The sequence below is a fragment of the Myripristis murdjan genome, chromosome 20 (genome assembly GCF_902150065.1).
Source record: "Myripristis murdjan chromosome 20, fMyrMur1.1, whole genome shotgun sequence".
Lineage (NCBI taxonomy): Eukaryota > Metazoa > Chordata > Actinopteri > Holocentriformes > Holocentridae > Myripristis > Myripristis murdjan.
In genome coordinates, this window is record NC_043999.1 from 16277292 (window position 1) to 16297962 (window position 20671).

At 44.8% G+C, this 20671-nt stretch overlaps 1 protein-coding gene across 3 annotated transcripts in view; it reads left to right on the plus strand.

Annotated features, from left to right (window-relative positions):
* Nucleotides 1–20671, plus strand: part of pola1 (polymerase (DNA directed), alpha 1) — an 89245-nt gene that overhangs the window by 37125 nt on the left and 31449 nt on the right. For all 3 annotated transcript variants that reach the window (XR_003930170.1, XR_003930169.1, XM_030079365.1), the window contains exons 35-36: nt 5584–5700; nt 13703–13799. Coding sequence is in view for 1 of the 3 variants with exons in the window: in XM_030079365.1 (XP_029935225.1) it covers nt 5584–5700; nt 13703–13799 (214 nt within the window). In the remaining 2 variants the exon portion in view is untranslated. The remainder of the gene's footprint in view (nt 1–5583; nt 5701–13702; nt 13800–20671) is intronic.

The following is a 20671-nucleotide window of genomic DNA, read 5'->3' on the forward strand; positions in this document are numbered from 1 at the left end:
GCAGACCCGGACCAATGAGCAGGCTGACAGCGCTCACGTGGCTTTTGCTGATACATTTTGGTTCATTTGAATCCCTGGCCATGTGAAATCAAACCGAACCAAATGCTCAATGCAACAAAGTGTCAACTTTTCAAGATCCAAGCCACAACAAACGGACTACACGGGTAAAAACACGCTTACATTCCCAGCACAGCATTATTCATCAAACTTGAAGTGATGGGTCAGGTATTCGTAACAAGTGTCATCATCAGGCTGCAGGATGCTGTGATTGATCAGTCAGAAATGAGTACTTCACCAAGCCATCTCATAAACATCATTATCATTACTGATTACTATGTTCTGGTTCGATGTCTAGCACACATGGATCTCCACTGGTGGGAGTGGGCTGATTCGTTTTGGACAGTTTGGAAACAGTACGCGGACAAATTTCCACGATGTGCAGAGTCTGGCAAGCAGCTTGTCAGTGAATGAAACTGGATTCCTGCGTTGTCTTTATACAGAGACTCTCTGGCACTCTCTTGTTCTCTAGTTCTCTCACTGGTGGCTTGTAGCATCTTGGTCTTGAGTGAGTGGAATGCACTGTCTGTCTTAAAGCCTAGCCAAGTGTGTGTGTGTGTGTGTGTGTGTGTGTGTGTGTGTGTGTGTGTAGGTGGGGGTTACTCTCCCACAGTGCTGAACAGAAATCAATTAGTGCGGTGAATGTGTGGGGAGCGAGTCCCCCTCAACCCCTTTGTCACGATGTGTGAAACAGCTGCTACCGCTGAATACTCACACCTCACACAGCTACACAACGCACGCACACACACATGCACACAAACACCACTGGAGGCTGAACAGCAGTGGACACAGCGCACACACAGTGGGGCAATGAAGAGGGGTAATATTGTGTAATTAAGGATTCCTTTCAGGCCGAGGGAGAGTTCAAATAGATCTGTTTGTCTGGCCAGATAGTGGAAGCTCCGCACCTCTGTGTGTGTGTGTGTGTGTGTGTGTGTGTGTGTGTGTGTGTGTGTGTGTGTGTGTGTGTGTGTGTGTGTGTGTGTGTGTGTGTGTGTGTGTGTGTGTGTGTGTGTGTGTGTGTGTGTGTGTGTGTGTACGGGAGTATGTGTGCATGTGTGTTAGCCTCTTTAGCCAGGACCACTGAGACATTAATCATTAGTGAAATTACCTCCTGCCCCCCCCACCCTCAGCCCCACCATTATCAATAAACCACCACCCTGAGACTGAGCAAACACTTGTTCACTCTTCATTTCTTCCCTCATCTCTCTCTCTTTTCTTTCTCTCTTTTCCCCCTCTCTCTCTCCCTCTCCTGATCTCTCTCTCTCTTTCTCTCTCTCTCTCTCTCTCTCTCTCTCTCTCTCTGTATTATGATCCTTTCCTCCTCTTGTCTTGCTGTCTTTGGCAAAATGAGATTCACTTGTATCCTAAACCACCCCATTCTTTTTTTTTTTCCCTTCTTTTTTTACCCCTCCCGTTTAACCACCGTTGCCATGGCGTTTAACAAATTATTGCAATTACCCTCGTCATGTGGGTCGCCCCTGGAAACGGGCTGAGGGGCAAGGGAAGAAAGGGGGAGGGAGGGAGAGAAAGAAAGGGTGAATGAAGACCAGAGAAGGTGATAATCCTATTTTGAACAAAAGGTCAAATTGCTGAATAGAGAAGCTTTGATTAAGCAGAGGATGTACAAAGTGGAGCGGTTTGAGCCCTATTCAGTGTGCAAGTGAGTGTGTGTGTGTGTGTGTGTGTGTGTGTGTGTGTGTGTGTGTGTGTGTGTGTGAGAGAAGTAGACCGATTTCAGATCTATTCACTTTAAAGCTGGAAGTGTTGATTGCCAAAGCACAAAACGAGTAAGAGCTCCGTTGTGATGCTTGTCCTTATCTTACCTTTTTGTGTGTGTGTGTGTGTGTGTGTGTGTGTGTGTGTGTGTGGCAGATGGATTCCACTAGTACAGGAGTCATGTCAGAGAGGTTTCTCTGCTCTGTTAACGTCAACAATACCTGACCCTTACAAAAAGATAACAGGCGAGGACAGAGGAGGAGGAGGAGGAAAGGCAGAGTGACGGACGAACGGAAGGAGGGAGGTTAAGACAGAGGATTCGCGACACTGTCAAGCCTCCATACTAATAAGGCGCCTGAGGGTCAAGGCGACCATGGCCGCACTGTAGAATAATTCAGAAACATCGGCGTGGCCCGATCCAATCCACGCGGCTTCAATAATCGGAAAGTACAGCAAAAAGATCCAAGCTGTTTACGCATCCGCACCGACTCTGGAAAAATGTGGCAGGGTTTATTTTTTTATTTTTTTATTTTTTTTTATTTTTGTTTTTTTTTTTTAGTAGGGGAGGTTCAGAAGGGGTGAGAGTGTTAAGAAAATGGGCAGACAAAGGAGAGGAAGGAGAGAGAGTAGATTTCGTGGTGGGCCCTGTCGTGGCCTGGTCTTGCCTCTGTTTGGTTAAATTATGTGGAACTCATTTGACGTCTGCATTCAGTGTGTCAGGTATCCACTGCTATAATTATGCAATTATGAGCCTTTATTCTCTCACGTCCGACTGTACACCCCCGCCCCCTCCTCTCCCCCCGCTTCCCTCACTCCAGCTAAATGCCTCAATTAGATGTTTTTTTTTTTTTTTCCCTCCCTTCTCCTTCCTCACGCGTTCCCTGTTTCTTCTTTCTCAGTTTCACGTTGGCTCTGGCAGGCCTGCCTCACTTAAACCTGACCTGCGTGTGTGTGTGTATGTGTGTGTCCGCGGTTTCTGGGTCACTGGACGCCAGTAGTAGAACAGAAGGGCATGATGGGTCCTTCAGCCTCCTCATTTGTGTCTGTATCTTTGGTGGTCCTTGGTGTGCGTTTGTGCCTCACCGATCCATGTTAATGCGTGTGTGACGCAAATTGTGTACAGGAAACAATTAATTTATTTGCTCATGCTTGAATGTGTTTTGTGTGTGTGTGTGTGTGTGTGCGACCCGTGTGAGACCCCTGGGAACAGCAATGTATGCTAAAGCTTGTGTCACAAGAAACACACAGAGCGGATATAGATCAAACAATCATGTGGTCACCTCCTGATGAAAAACACACTCCCACACACTCCTTATCTTCCACCTTTATGAACCATTGTCCGACATATATCTTTATCAGGGCCAGTGAGGCGGTCTCATTTCCCATGATGCTCAGCTCTTTGTGCCCGAGCGTCGGTTTTGTTTGGATAATTAGTCCTGGCACAGGGATTTGTGGGTTAAGCTGTGGCTCTGGGACTTTGTAATTGATTTGGGACATATGTGCACGTTTAGAGGAGTGTGTGTGTGTGTGTGTGTGTGTGTGTGTCTGTGTTTGGTTTTCATTTAGAGGAGATTGGCTGGGTTTGCGTGCATGTGTGTGTGTGTAGAGTGTATAGGGCATTCCTCTTCCTGTGTCACCCTACATCACCTCGTTCGGTGTTGTCCACTATTTTTTAGTCGTGTAAAAAAAAAAACCACATCACTCCAAACGAACTCGCAACATTAAAATAAAATAGAACTCATCATTTTAACTAAAAAATCGAATGTATCACTTAAACACCCAATGCTATGAAAATGTGAAAACTTAAAAGAAATGTGTATACAGTTTGTAAATCATGATATATGAGATATACACAAACAAGATAAATTTGATCATTTCTAATCCTTGAAAGAATAAATCCGCAGTTGATCGGTCCTGAGACGCGCATGATGACACACTCATGACACACACATGCAGCTGTCCTTGTCCATAGTTGGATATTCAGTCGCATAGCTGACAGTCATACTGCCTCGCCACTGTCAGCGGACATGATACTGAACATCAGCCAGAATCTTCACATCATGAACTTTGGCTCCGGATGAGACTGGAATATCGAAATGGGAAACGAGGAAGCGTGTGCTTTTCGTGTGACAGGTGCTGTGGTGCTGAAGGGGTCGTGTGAGGGAGGGATGGATAGAGGGATGGATGGATAGATAGAGGAAGGGATGCAAAGGCAGCAGTGGGTTTGAGGCTCTGTCATTAGTTGGGCATTAACCTCCTCCCCCTCAGTAATGACAGGGCAAAAGGAGCGGAGGGAGGGGTGGGTGGAAGGGCAGAGGGGAGATTGAGAACGGGTTAAACCGCAGCACCTGCCTCAGGCCACTAACTCACCCCGGGGGGTCCTAACTACTGCCGTTTTTGGCTGTCCACTGCTCTGCCTGTCTGACAGGACTTGAGGAAGTCCCTGCCTCTCAGCTGCTGGAGACACCAAATGTAGAGCGACACGGGAGCAGGAGGGTGTTTACATGCTGGGATGTGAAGTCACATTTCTCTCCCTTTACCTTTCCTTTTTCTCCTTTTTCTTTTTTCACTCTTACAATTCCCTGATCTGTATTTCTGTTTCTCTGCCTCTCCGACCTTTTTTTTTTTTTTTTTTTGCCATCCTCACCGTCTCTCTCTCTCTTTCCTGTTCCCTCCAAGTAGTTTTGTCTGTTGTGTCAAATTAAAACGGCTAAATGGAAACAGCAATTTTCAGTAAAAATGATATTGACAAAAATAAATAGCGCTGTTAACACATAATAATGGCAGAGTGGAGAGGCTTCTGTGTTTTCTGACATAGCTCCATGTTACGTTGAGGAAGCCAACTTATTTGCCTCCATCCAGCTCATGGAAACGCATAATTTGCATTTTACTTTTTAGGACTTTTCCAATTTCATGGACGTTAGAAACAAGTCGGGATGTGCCATATCGTATTGTTCATAATAGTGGTATCATTTTTAATATGACTTTTAAAAATTCATATTGTGATAATGACAATATTCAGACTTATTGACGTAATTACATCATATTGTTACGCACAGCAACAACAAGCATGGCTGAAAGCTGGAGTAATATTGTTGCCGGCTCAGCGCTGGAGGACTTTGTTCCCAAAAGGAGCGGCCATGTGGAAGTGGTTTGTTTACTAAAGAAGTGGAAGTGCAAGACGAAAAAAGGGGGGCAGTACAGCAAACTTTTTCATCATATCCTCAAGAATATTGTTATTGCACAAATACCATGTAATATCATGGAAACCATACTGATAGCATCTTGAAAACTTGGACAGAAAAACAAGAATGAACATTTTTAAGTCGTGGATGTTGTCCTGCCCACACCTGGTTCAGATGCTCGGATGGCGTCAGCTACCGAGTAGATTCATCACGGCTGAAATTTTCTCCAAACTTCCTCTTTTCGGTGTAAAATACTGACATGAATGGTCATTCAGGACTGGACTTTTCTCCACTTCGATTATCAGTCTTTCCTCGTCTGTTTTGTGTTTCCAAAGTATTTCTTAACAAGAGAAAGTTGGGTCGCGAAACAGGAATTCCCACAGACTGTTGCCGAAATACAGGACAGGAGCAGATGTGCTATTTCAGCTGGAAATGATCAAATTTACTGTTGATACCTGGGTGTGATGTGTGACGTCTGAGCACAGTGTTAGTTATAGAAAGTTGTGGAAAAATGGTGTGATTTTTAAAAATGTTGCTGCAGGGTGTAAAATGAGCTTATGTGTGTTTGTGTGTGTTTTTTTTTTTTTTTTTTTTTTTTTTTTTTTTTTTTTTTGTCTGATAGGGGTGGTTGGTGTGTGAGGACCAGACCTGCCAGAACAGGACCAGACGTTTGCCCATTGCCTTCTCTCGCCACGGACCCATCTGCCCTGCCTGCAACAGGGCCACACTCAGACCAGAGGTAATGCACGCACACACACACACGCGCGTGCACATGCAAGATTATAAGTAAAGAACCTGTACCTTTCCTCTGTTTATTACTTTTTTTTTTTCTTTGCCATTATGTGTGTATTTAGTCTGGTCTGATAGGATAAAGGATAGGCTAAAATAATCCTTTGGCTTCCGCCTATTCCTATTTCGACCTTTCATTTGTTATTAATTATGCATGTATATTTATCTTATGTGATAGTCAAATTTCATTTAATGTGCTAGTATGGACTCCGTATTTCTGTTGCTACTTTTGGCCGAAATAAACTTCAAACTTCAAGAAACATCCATCAACAGCAGGACAAAGGTCGCAAACACACTCACACACTCATTCTCCAGTGGAAATGAGGGAACAAACACACACCGCACGCCATGTTGTATCATAGAGATACACACTCCTAATACACACTCTCACCAGAACGGACGGCTACTATCCACATGCTTTTCCACATACAACCTAACTCAAGGTCACACACACACAACAGACTTAAGTTAAGATGCATTCTCATGCATCCTCACACATAATGCCACACTGTGTGTTTTGTCCAGGTGATGGTGCTATGGAGCTGAAGTCTCCCCTCTCTATATGTACATCTCTGCTGATTAATATCATGTTTCACCTCATACACACGCTGTCAAGGATAAAAGTGATCCTATGTTTTTAACTCCCCTTGTGTGTGTGTCTGTATAAGTAAGTGCACGCGCCTGTGCAGGTGCATGTACACTTCCATGTGTTAGGAGGGCCGGGTGGTAGTTGAGCCATTAAAACATCTGTCTGTCTGTCTGTCTGTCTGTCTGCCCAGTGCCACTAGCAGCCGTATGAACACTTTGTTAGCTTGACCACTGGATTTAAAAGAAATGCTCCCCCTTTTCAATTTGATTGTGACGGTTCAATCTGTTTTTTTCCCCTCTATTTCCCTGTCCCTTTCTCATCATTCATATCTCTGCCCTTATTCTTCCATGCTCCGCACCACCACCCACCCCCCCAACACTCGCTGCTTTGCTGTGTCTGGCGCTGTGGCGACAGGTTGTAAACCAGAAGGCCAATTTCTGCTGTCACCGTAGCCACTTAGGCGTCCATTGCTGTGCCTGAGGGCCCTGGCACTTTAAACTGCTGGCTGAATAAAACATTTAACTCTCTGTGCCCACTCACCCCTTCCTCCAGCCTAACTCCTCGACTAACTCTACCTTTTCCCTGGTCGGCCTCACACCGTTTCCTTGCCCTCTCTGTCGTACTTTTCTCTGTCTGTGATTATGTTATTAAGCCGGAAGATGGTGGTCATACAACTACTATGACTGCTACTGCTAATAATCATGTTGGAAAAGTACATACTTATCTATCAGCAGAGTTTACATAATGCTTTGAAGCAAGGCGTGAAATACGAAGGGGAAACAAAACAAGAAATCACTGAAAACAAAAATAATTAAAAAAAAAAAAAAATTGAGAACCCAAGCGTAAATGTGGACTAAACCAGAATTATTTAAAACTGTATCGATAAGAATTTATTTTCAGCAGTGATGTAAACGCGGTGGTGCTTTAAATGTCATCAGCAACATCTTAACATGAGGATAGAGGAAAACTACATTTAAAAATTTCCCGTTAGTTATTGTTCTCATCCGGCACACTTCGAAATAACTTTTTTTTTTTCATCACTCAACATCCCAGGTAGCATAGAGTAAAGAGAAAAAGTGTGTGCATCACCATCCATACAGTGCATGCAACAATGTGTAATATTATTATACTGGCAGCAATGAAGAGGCGACGGCAGAAATAAGAATCAAACAAATCAAGGAGTTTAAAACAAGATAACATGAAAGTTCATGTTGTTCTGCGAACCTCAGTAACATTTCCAACACAGCTTTGGTCAGGATTGGCTAATGTTTGGAAATATCCAGCTCTGCTACCGTTACCATGATTTGGACTTTGGAAAGTTTGCATTTTCCTTTACTTCACAAAATGAACGCATGTCAACATCCTTCGCTGCAAAGCCAAACTTCAGTTAAACTAAACGTCACATGTGCTACATCATTTATGAAGTTTCCCATCTTAATGAATGAATCTGCTGCAGATAAAGTTCGCGCAGAAGGAGGTTGGTGCTTGGAGAGGCACAGACATGCAGTTTAGGCAAAATAGGAAGGATCCTTGTCCCATCCGCAGGCGACGGGTGCTTGATGTCATCACTGCAACATCCCAAAGGAGAGAGTAGGCCGACTGGAAGTTGCTGGGGAAACTTTTCTTTCAATTAAAGTACAGTGCACAGATTTGGTATTCTCTTAAGTCCCTATTTGGCTAACTTGGCATCAAAGTGTGAAGAAAGGCACCGGGCAGGGAGACCACCCTTCAACTGGAGGAGCCAGGTCGATATTCAGAGTTTTTCAATAGTAGTCATAGTAATTTTGATTTGCATGATGACTGACATGAAGACCACCCAGACGCCTCCTGTCCGTCTGAAAGACAGCGGAACAAGAGCAAGTGGGTCATGTGGGTCCAGTTTTAATTTTGCTTTTTTACTGGATGTGTATTTAATTTGGTTTTAGCAGAAACACAAAAACACTATGTTGTAGTGTATAGGCTACGGTTGTCGTTTCAGTTTTATTGCATTGATTCAGTTTGGTTTAAGTGATTGTCAAAGGCAATGAAACCTCATGTCAGCCAGCATCATTGATCTGACCATTTTAAATATCAAATTTTTATTATTATAAATATAGTTGTCTTGTATTTACAAATAAAATGGTTTGGTAAGGTGATTATTTTTTTTTTTTTTGCAATTTTTAGACCGCTTGTCAGTGATTAAACATTTTTAATTCAATGGCAGGTTTGTGTTGAGGTTTCAAACACTGTAAATTTTGACAACGCATTTTTCCAAATTTACTGCAAATGAGTATTAGTCCTAAATATGTTATCACTGTCCTTCCTTATTAATAATCAATATCATTATCAACCCTGAAAAATTAATATTGAGCAATCTCTACTCATAACTGTAAGCATCCTCCTTGCTGATGTGCCCTCGAGCAAGGCACAAAAGCCCTACCAGCCCCGGAGCCGCTGCTCTGTAGCAGACCCTGACCTCCGACCTCTCTGTGGAGGCCGACTAGCAGAAAGGGAATTTCCCTGTGAGGATCAAACGAGTATCACATTAAAATTCATGTAAACGAACACTAACTGTTTGGCATTAGTTAACAACAGTAGCAATGTTTTCTGAGGCAAGCTAGCAGCAGGAAGGCTAATAACAGAGCAGCGTACGTGTCACATCACTGCCAACGAGGAGGACTTGAAGAGGCCGTCTCTGATCCAGACTCTTTGAATACTGGATCACTTTGGCTGTGCTCTCCTTACACACTCTGACACATCGGAGGCATCTGCCAATTTCTGTCCCGGGGTTCATCGCCCTGTTAACGTCAGCATCAGCGCGCAAGGACAGTCACGTTTTCTTTTTTGTCTCTCAGATGTTGAGAAACTCCTCGGCTGCAACTCTAAACGCTCTGAATATTTCAGGCTGCCAAACAACATTTGTTCCTGGCGGATGTTCTGTTAAAGGAGCGTCTTGTTTGCGACTCTCCGTTCCCTTTTCTTTCTTGCATCATGCTACATTTACCATCGCTGTGGGTGTTGCCTCTCCTCTTCTCCTCCCTCCATCCGTCTGTGTGTGTGTCTCTCTCTCTCTCTCTATCTCTCTCTCTCTCTCTCTGTTTTACTCTCTCCCTCTCTCTCTCTGGACACAGATTCAGAGCGTGATCTGATCTCCATGTAATGGGAGAGTAATAGGCACTCTGCCTTGATTGGTTGGTAATTTAGGGGAGTTATGCACAGGTGCAATTTGTAATATTTTCAGTAAATTAAATTTCTTTCTATTCCTCTCTCTCTCTCTCTTCGTCTCTCTCTCTCTCTCTCTCTCTCTTCATCTCTCTCTCTCACTCTTCATCTCTCCCTCTTTCTCCTCTCTCCAGCGCTTATCTCAAATAGGCTATTTTTTTTCTCACCCATTTCAAATCCCTGTCCTGACTTTTTCCCTTTCTTTCCCTTTATTCAGTGCTTTCTTCCCCTGCTTCTTTTCTTTTTCTCTCCCGCGTCCCTGCTTAGCTCTTACACTTGCTCTCTCTCCTCCTCTCAGCCCTCCTTCTCCCTCTCTCTCTCTCTTTCTCTCTCTCTCTCCCTCTCTCTCCCTTCGTTTTATTGATGTACGCTCAGGCGCCCATTAGAGCTCCCTTTTTCCCTCTAGTGGAAATTGCAGCATGTTAATTTTCACACAAATTACGGCAATAGCAGGTATCTCTATTTGATACATTATAGCGGGAGCAATCAGAGATAATTGAGTGCCTTTCAGAGGGAGACGGCTGCATTCACTGCCGGCTCAAAGCCGCCCCATTATCGCCTAATCGCTCTTTAAACACTGAATTTCGCCGAACAAAAATTCTTGTCATAATTTTGCTTAAGTGTATTTGGAAATCACAGTCCTTTGAGCGAGGATAATTGAAATCAAATCCCTTTCACTGGAGCTGACATTTCTACATTTCCCCCCAATTGAAATTAATTTCAAAAATTGAGCATGAATATCTTCAAATAGCAGGCAATTATGCCTTTCAAAGGGGAGAAATTACCGGTGCTGAATCGTTGGAGGCTTGCGGGCGAGAGCACCAGTTAAATGCCTTTGTTTCCCGCCGTGTTTGCCTAGTAAAGATTTACATATATTGACTCATTATGGTGTCTTGTGAAGCCGATCGGCGTGACTACCACAACCGGCAATAACGCTCATCGCATCTAAAAAGCTCAGGAGTTTTAAAGCCTTGTGGTCTCACAGCTGAGGGAAAATGTATGTTTGTTTCTCTCCGTCTCTCTCTTTCTCTCACCCCGTCTCACTCCCTCTCTCTTTCTGCAGCTGCAGTTGTGTGTGGGTTGGATATTGTAGGTTCAGTATTTACAGCGCGTGCTTGCGGCTGAGCTGTAAAAGAGAAGGTTCACAGGGGAAAGTGTATAGCAAAGAGGCCTTGTTTGCGTTATTGGCGCTGTGATAATTTCATCCACCGGCCATTTAAGCCATATTCATGACAGGGAATTGCACAGTTGTGTTTCAGCAGCTCGCACACGTTACAGCCACCAGATGTGGTGTTTTGATTTTTTGGGGGGGGGTTTTAGTCTTTACTATCGTCCACCCCACTTTTTTTTTTTTTTTTTTTTTTTATTAACTGCTTTATCGGTACTCTTGAGTGACAGTGTAGTGCACAAAGTTCTTCAGGTGTCGGAGGCACGTGTGTGTGTGTGTGTGTGTGTGTGTGTGTGTCCTAAACGATAAAGTGAGGTGTTTTGAAGACTCCAAGGAAGTCTGAGTGCTTGTTCTTTTGTGTGAGCGGGGGCGGGCCATTTTAAACTGTTGATCTGTGATTTGGACCCATTTGTATGATTTATCCTCTTCTTTTGCTTTTCCTTTCCTTTCTTTTTGTTATTTATTTATTTCTTCCCCTCGTCCTCTGCCTCCATTCTGTCTCTGTCTTTCCCCGCTCCCGCGCGCATACACTCGTTTCTCCTTTTGCTGTACATGGCTTAACTGTGTTTGTGCTTGTGTTTGTAAGTGCGGACATGCGTTGTGTGTGTTTGTTGCGGGGGGTGGGGGTTGTGGGGGGGGGGGGGGGGGGTTGTAGTCAGTAGGGGAAGAGGGAGGCATAGGAGCAAGGGGTACGAGGTGGGGGCTGGAGGGTCCTATGCTCCCGGGAGAGAGGCAATTTCACAGCTGGTTTGCTCCTTAGGCAGTCAGGCTGAAAATGCTGCAGATTTGTGGAGCAAATTGAAATGGTGTCAGTGCAGGAACAAAGCGCTGAGCCGAATGACGAGGTGTGTGTGTGTGTGTGTGTGTGTGTGTGTGTGTGTGTGTGTGTGTGTGTGAGGGAGGGTTGAGGGGCTCTAAATTCAATAACGACCCTGTAACATTTTAGCCACGCCTTTCTGACACCTGTCAGTCAATCCATACACAGCAACTGGCCCGCCCACAATCAGCATTATATTGTTTGAATGTGTGAACGAGTGTGTATATCCACCTGTGTGTTCTGTGTGCATTTTTATGTTTTTTTTTTTTTTTTTTTGAGATGAAGAAGTGGTGTGTGCTGTTTGTGCCGACTGAGCTAGTTCAACCTTGGCAACCGTAACCGAGGCTCCATTATGGGATATGCATGGTTTGGTTGTTGACCAGGCAGTGCATCAACGGTCAACAGCTGTGCGTGCCATGTGGGAAGCCATAGAAAGCCATTAAACACACATACACACACACACACACACACACACACACACACACACACACAGTGTACATAAACGCAGTCTGCATTTAGTTGCATTAGATAGTCTTGCCACTTGATTATGCGACAGCAGTTAAAACCGAAATTACAATTACGCACATTGCCGATTGGCAGGTATAATAGGCGCACACACACTCACGCAGATACTCACATACACAGGAGAATTGTCAGGGGCTTCTTCCTGGTGGTAATAATAAAGCACTCTGCACACACCTGATGGCAGTGTGAGGTCGGGGCGTACCGTGCCCTCTCCAGCGTAGCAGGGAAATGACGAGCCAATAACTGCAATTAAACATGCAGTATAATGGCTAATCAAATTGACAGCCTCGGCTGTTCGCATGCCTCTCTCACAATGGCTTATCACAACAAACTATTATGAGGGAGGGTATTTCAGGCCTGATCCCCTCTTTTCTTTCTCTCGTTCGCGCTGTCTCTGTCTCTCTCTCTCTCTCTCACACTACTTTCTGTATCTTTCCCCTTTCTCTCTCTCTCTTTTTTAACCCCCCCGGCCCCCCTCCATTCCCCTGTCTTGCTCATCCTCTCCGTCTCTCTGTCTCTCTCTCTCTCTCTCCCCCTCTGGCAGGCTGTCGTGTGGCTCCAGTTAATTGCAATGGAGATTAACAAAGCAAGCAAATTTGTTTTCTGGCTTTACTATGTCACGGAGAGGAAGGGAGATGCTTTCAGGGAAGTACAGACATTCAGGCGTGGTGCATGTGCGTAGAATTGCATCCAGACTAACTCTTTTTCTTCTGCCTTCTTTATGGGTTTTGACACTCAACTGTCAGCCGACCATAAATTGGTGGAAATTAATAACTTTGTAAAGCAGACAAGACCTGAAGAACTGCTACTGTTCAGTTAGGCTTGTAGAAGAAATCGGAGGCACTCGAGGCCCACTCGAGTGCCTCCGATTTCTTCTACAAGCCTAAACTAACAGGATCCCAGAGCTGAAGAGCACCAGAGGGACTTTTTTCACACCTGAGCCGCACTCCATGTTGTTGTTTGACTGACTACTAGCGAGTTAGCTGTATCTATATAAGTATTCATGCGGCCGCTGTGTGGAATTAGACAAAAGTGAAATAAAGAAGGACAGGAAAGGGTGAAGGGAAGGAAGACGGCAAGAGAGTAAACATGAGAGAGAGAGGGAGGCGAGGGAGGCAGGGCAGTGTAAAGAGACGACCTGCTGCGGTGGCTGAATTTGTTTTGGATTTACTAAACAGAAGTTAGGCATGACTAGGGCTGGGGACTGAACTTAGATACTTTTATGGCACCGACCAAATTGCTTCAATACGATCGAGTATCGAAAAGTGCCACGGTCAGTGCCGAAGAAGTAAATCCCATAAGCATGCAGCATGCTTGTACCAAGATCTGCTAATGCTGTTAATTGGCCGTCTAACATTACATCCAGCATCCTGCACCCAGAGACATTATAAAATTTTGATGTTATATCTAGATTTTATAAAATTTTATTAAAAGGTTTTGGTTACTGGTATCGGAAATTTCTGTTTGTGTTTTGCCACGGCTCAGTTTTTATCTAAAAGCATGTCCGCTTTTGAGTTAATTTGGTTTTGATGTGGCTGTGTGTGCAATGGCAGTGCAAAACCACAGTGGTTTGTGTTGAACAAGTAGAAGTAGTATTGTTCTAATGTGTGTGTGTGTGTGTGTGTGTGTGTGTGTGTGTGTTTTCTCCACAGTACTCTGAGAAGGCCCTGTACAACCAGCTCTGCTTCTACAGGTTCATCTTCGATTGGGACCACGCAGTCGCCAAAGTACTACAGAGTGATGACAAAGGTAAGGACACACACACACACACACACACACGTTACACAACATAACAGCACTGGATTAAGATTACTAGGTTTTCTATTGGAAGCTCTTGCACCCACCCTTCAAAAAATCTCCTTTACTAATTAGTTTATTTTAAGTTGTGTTAAAATATTAGCTGTCAACTTACTCCCTTCCTCTGCCTTTTTTTTTTCAACGTCGTTTTACGGCCTTTTGAACTGAAATCCAGTGACCACCACTGCTGTTGAGGTTGGGATTTTTCCATCCTAACAATACTAGACAAATACATATACAACACAGCATTAGCAATCAATAGCTCAACTTAAACCTTTTACACAGGCTGCACTTACAATATTCACCACTGATGTGACACACACACACACACACACACACTTACACATACACACAAGCAGGCAGGCAGGCAGCAAGCGGAGTATGGGCATTGGATATGGGGGGGTTAAGGACATTCAACTCCTCGAGTCGACAGCTCTAATTTAAGAGACGGATTCAATCACACACACATACAGAATGCAAAACGCTCCAATCACTGGAAGAAAGAAGGAAAGAGCCCTCCATCTCTCTCCTTCTACCCCTACCCTCACTGTCCATCTCTACGTCTTTCTCTTTTACTCTCTCTCTCTCCTTTCTCTCTCTCTCTCCCTCTCTTGGACAGGCACTCGTTTGGCTGTGTTGATTGAAAACAGGTTTTAGATTTGGGGAAATGATAGGGGGAGTAATGGGCGCGCTGACGAAAGGATAGCCCTTCTCCTATAATGGGACATGGAGCGTATATTTCCCCCCTTGGACCCAAATAGACGCTACTCCAGCGCTCTGGGCACGCTCAGTAGGCGTCAGCCACAAGGCCTCTTTACCCATAGTCCTCCCTGATTGATGTCACTTGATTAGAAAGGGCTGCTGGGCCGAGTGATTTATTTATTTGATTAAATATTTATGTATGTAGGTTATTTATGTATGTATGCCTGAATTGTGCGAGTGTGTGTGCCAGCCCGGGCCGAAGTGAGGGAGCGAAAGAGCGAGACAGCAGAGGTAAATATAACGTGTAATCAACAGATGACCACTCAGAAGATGGAGGGAGCTGAAATAAGGGATTGGACCGGTGAAGAGGAGGAGGGGAAGGGAAGGAGTGCTAACATGATTATAGCCTCGATTTTTGCTTTCTTTTATTTCTGTCTTTTTCTAGACGCGAGAAATCATCGCCAATCAATTCTTGACTCGACTCCTTTCTTTCTGTTCCAGTTCTCTGCAGTGTTTTTCGCTCTGCCTCTGGTTTTCTGTTCCTGGGTTTAAATTGTAATTAGTAACTCACGGCATAAACCAGAACGCTAGTTTTCTTTATTTTTCACTGGCATAGCTATCAGGAATTAAACAATTTTGGTCAGATGTGCCGTACCTCCAAATGCTGACACTGATACAGATAATGAATGTAAAACTGCAAGTACTGACCAACATTGAATACCAATCCCCGATCCATAACTTTCACAGAAGAGTGTAGTTTTGAGCTGGCAATTTGCAGTCTTTAGGCAAAATAAAGCACTTCTTTTATTCACCATTTGAGACGTATAGGCTTCTGTGTGCCAAAAATGTAGAAAATTGAAAGCTTTCTTTTGTTTCCGACAAGTTCATCAAGGCTTTTGGTGTCAGATATTAGCCTCGAGGAAAATCTTTGATGTCGATACTCCATTCCGGTATCAACACCAATATCGATGCCAGTATCTGAATCAGTGCGTCCCTACACGGTGCATGGTTGTTTAGGGAGTGACAAACAGCCCCTCTAGCACCTCTTCTGGACTGAAGGAAGCTGATAAGGTAGCAGCAGAACAGCAACTGACTGCTGCTGACGGAGGACAAGATGCTAAACTCCTGCACAAACACATTGGGCCCTATCTTGCGCCAGACTCCCTAAACCCGCTATTTGCGGATTTAGGATTTAGGAAGAGGCGTTCCCCCGTAAAAGTTGCTATCTTGTGCACATCCCGCTACCCGCAAAACACCTGCGCTACCCGCTATATTATGAATAGGCGTGTTTTGGGCGTTACGCCAGTTAAACCAATCAGTGTGCCAGGTGCCATTGCCTTTAAGGGCAGGATGCGCTATCCTAAATCCTAAATCCTAAACCCGCGATGGAGAGAGGGAGGTAGATTTTCTCAGGGCTTCTACTGAGGCTCAAGCAAGTTGGCTTTATATATATATACATATGATATATTATATTATAGGCGAGTTAATTCAGGAGGTGGAGCCACATGTGTCCAAGTGGACGTGTCACAAGGTTGTACTGATTGAGTAAAATCCCCGGCCACACCACACACACACAAGAGGCAGAGGTGGAACTATGTGTAAACTAATTTATTGACAAGGTAGATTGGGCAAATAAAATATTAAAAATAAAAATATAGCACAGCTGCTGGCTTATGATAAAACAATAAAACGTGCTGGCGTAAGTGTCCAATTAAAACAGTCTTTCCTCTAAACAGTCTATATGAGTAATATACTCAGTCCATTCCGGCGGCGTCCCGGTATCAGTCCGACCGTGTGCGTGGCGAGGCTCTGTCGGGGCGCGCATTGAAGCCGCCTGGGCGCGCTCTCGTAACAGCACAAACAGATAGCGGGTGGTCAGGACCACCCGCTATCTGCTATCCCTAAAGTGTGTGCGCAAGATAGCAACTTTAGGGAAAGCGCATAAAACACGCCCACGAACACACCTCCAGGCGCAAATGACGGAGTCGGCATAAGGATAGCGGGTAGCGGGTGACGCAAGATACCGTTTAGGGATAGCGGAAGTTCCTAAATCCGCAATTTGCGGGTAGCGGGTAGTGGCAGCGGATAGCGGGTGGCACAAGATAGGGCCCATTGTCTCATACTCTCCCTGCAGTATTTTGTGAGTCAGAAGTACTTTAATTGGCAAGTACAGTAATTTCACCTATAGGTCATGGGGACATTGCCGCTGGCATACTGATAACTTGGCTGTTGCCTGGTACAGGACATCAGATAAAGTGCAAGAAATGGACATTTGGACACTGGCAGTACAGATCGCATGTATCATTTTGTTATATATGGATAGATGGAATGCGTCTGTGCTTGAGCTAGAGTGTGGTTTTATGGTTATGATGGTTGTATGGTTGCAGCTATAGGGGGAGGTGTAGCGAGTCTCCAGCTATATTGTCGTGCTGTCTACATTTAGACCGCACTCGGTCTCAATGGACTGCGGGGAGTCACAGGACAGAAGTTTCTGGAGGCATGCGATCGTTGGCCCCACAGGGTGCGTTTGGTTTCAGAGCACTGGGTCTTAACCACCACGCCATGTCCAGGCACCCATCATGTTTACTTGTTACTGGCTCTGTCAGGCTGCAAGAAGTGAGCTTATTGCCCCTTCTCTGGGAAGAGCGCACAGGTGGGTGTTTTTTTTTTTTTTTTTTTTAAACGCAACTGTTCAACTGTCCTCGCATCATTCCCAAAATCTGCAAGAGAGACAGAGAAATGGCTTTGTCCTGTTTGTAAATACCCTTACTTTTCCACTTCAGGCTTTGTCCAGCCCCACCCAGCACTCTGCAGAGTTAAACCTCACAAGTCTCCTGGTTTTCTGCTCACAGTTGAAGTCACAGTGGCCATGGTATAAATTACCCCCCCTAAAAAAAAACCCAACTACATCATGGTATCTGACTCTGCGTTCATGTGAATTAAAAAGGAAGTGGTGGGTACTCATTGCGACAACGTGAAAACATTACATTGTTATGGATTCAGGTATGAATTTAAACCCAAACATAACCGAACTAACCTTTTGCAGGTAGAGCTGATTATATTTCAGTGAACATCGCTGATAAATGACCTTAGACGACCAGCGTTGGTGTGTTTTTGCAGTTTATGAGAGCAGGTGGGACATGCTGGAGCCCATAAAAAATTGCGCATGCTACACATCCTCGTATTCATGGTTAATCTGATACGCAGCATTAGCATGTGCCCATGTATGTGTTTCTGTGTGTGTGTGTGTGTGTCTGTGTGCACCTGTGTTTTTTATACAGTATATGTGTTGATATGACTAACACCCAGCTACTAGCTCTTTTCAGCACTGACAAACCAGTCTTTCCACCACATGATTAATGTCCAACAAACACACACAGACACACACATAGACACACACATAAATGTAGTACATGCCTCTGGCTGTCTGAAATGGCGGAGGAAACATGTATACACACACATGCTGCTATAAAGTATAGGTTTAACGTGTTATCCCTCAGTCCTGGGGCAGTAATACCCCATATTACTGCATTACACACCCAGGGGCCACACTGCTCAGATTACAGGGAGGAGATCATACAATCCTATACACTCTACTACTTTGAGAGAGTGTGTGTGTGTGTGTGCATCAAGTCCCTCCATGTGTGTGCATATGTTTAGCCACACTTGTGTGCGCTGACTTGTGCATTTCTTGGAGTGTGTACATTGTGTTGAGTTCATAGCTTCACATTGTCCTCTAACTTACTATCACAAAAACAGACGGTTAGACTTCCTGCTGGTGGAGGGAGAGCTTTGTTTAAACGATGCTAGAGCGTTTTAACTTTGCAGCGTGTGTATCAGCATGCAACATCCTGAGGCGTCAGACATTGTCATCATAGATTATTGTTTTGATTTGGTCTTCATAAATATAATCCAGGAAAATTGCACTGAGCTATATGGTAAGGACAGGAATAGAAATATGATCAGCATATAGTTCAGACTGTGGTTTCCAAACAGAAAATAACAAGCTCTATTTGACTTTTCATTAACTCACGGAGGTTCGTGCGTGCATTTTAAGTTGGAATATGAAATATTGCTTTAACGTCTTTATGTGTGGTTTCAGTAAACCGCGGCGTCTGCACCGCAGAGCAGTTTTGATTAAATCCGACTGTGTGCCGCTCGCCCCGCCATTTTGAATAGTCTGAATATGTATGGTTACATTTATGCCGAACAGATCGCTGTATTTAAGTAAAATAGCTCCGCATAAAAGAGCACTAATTGAGTCGACGCCGCCTGAAATCTGATCAGAGCGGCTGTGCACACTGCAGTCCCACGGTGCATCTCTTCCTATGTGTTAATGTCTGTACGTGTGCGCCTATAAGTGTGCGTGCGTGCGTGCGCGCGGCTGTGTCTTATCTACATGTACATTGCATTTCTGCGCCTGATTGCCGCGACTGAGTAAAACATGGAGGTAATTTCATCCACTGCAGGAGATCTCTAATAGATTATACACACGCACTCCTGTTACACACACGCACACACTACGACAAAACATACTTTCCCTTCCTTAGCTGGAAACATCCCGTATCAATGACTTTCAAAATGATTTCATGTCAGTCAGTCCCTCCGTCTCTCCCTCTCTCTCTTTCTCCTCGTCTCCCCCCCTCCCTCCCTCGCTCTGTCTATCTCTTGCCCCCTCCCACCACCACGTCTCAATCTTGAGTGTGGGCAGTATGATTGCGTGTGTGAGCAATAATGTAATTTTGCCGCATTGATAAAATATAAATTGTCCTTGAGCTGCGCTTTTCTAATGATCCATTTACCGACAGCTTCCCTGCCACCTCTCCAGCGCTCTGCATTTTGTCCTCCTCTACCCTCCCACTCCTCTTCCTCTCGCTCTCTCTATCTCTCTCCATCTTCTTTCTGCCCTCCTCCTCCTCTCCTCCTTTCCATTCCTGCCCCCCCCCCCCCCCACACACACACACACACCCTTCCATTTTCTTGCCTCCCTCTCTCCTCATCTTCCCGCTCCCCTCCCTTTCTCCAGCAATACAAAGCGGGGTGGCAAAATCCGCGGGTGCGATTGTCAAATCAATTATTCATTCTGTGCAATTACACTCACACAAAGAAGTTTCCCTGTGCTCCGAGTGGTGATTAAATTAACTGCTATTCCAGCTGCCCGTCGCCACCAGCCTAATAGAATATTCATGGAGGCGGCCGACGGAATGGCCGATCTCCATTAACTTCATCATGCTCACTTAATTACAGGCTTGTTATTGTATTTACACCTAGTTAGAGCGTGCAGAGCCCCGATCTACTCGCGCCCGGCACCGCCAGAGTGTGCGTGAGTGTGTGACAACACCTAGTTAGAGCAAAGATAACCCCTGATACACTCACTGTGCCAACAGTCAGTGTGTGTGTGCGTGTGTGTGTCCATTTGAGTCCATGCGGCTGGGTGTGTGCGACAAAGAGTCTGTTTTACATCAAACAAACAACATCACACAATTTTCTGCCCCGTGCAGTTAGATAGGCAAAGTTTCCTGAATGTAAAGCTATAAAGCAGAATAGGTTTTCAGTCCGTGCATGCCTCATGTGCCTTTTGTCTATTTCTCATCTTTATCTCTCACTCACTCTTCTTTTCCCCCCTTGTGTCTTGGCCTTCAGCGACTCGGTCCGTCTCTCTCTTTTCTCTACCTTCCGCCTCGCGCGCTCTCTTTAAGGGAGGCGATTTATTTGAACTGCACTCCCTACTGTGCTCCGACTTGCAGCGAGGTCTCTCTCTCTTTCTTTTTCCTCTCTGTGACTCTTAAATCATTCTTTTATCTATTCGCCACACAGTGATTGAGGTGGAAAAGAGAAAGGAGTGAGCAAGGGAGGGAGGGGGGGGTATTTTCTCCTACCTTTTCAGAAATGATGACATGATTGCTTTCGCTTGATCATGCATCATCACCCCCCTTCTATTCCTCAGATAAATAGACTAGTTTGCCTCTTTCTCTCTCTGTATCTCTCTCTCTCCCTGTTTCTCCCTCCATCCCTGTCCTTGGTAAGATGGGGATTATCTGGTAATAGTTGCCGCTGACGTTTGAGTCAACCACACCAACCCATCTGTGTATGGCTTTGTGTGTGTGTGTGTGTGTGTGTGT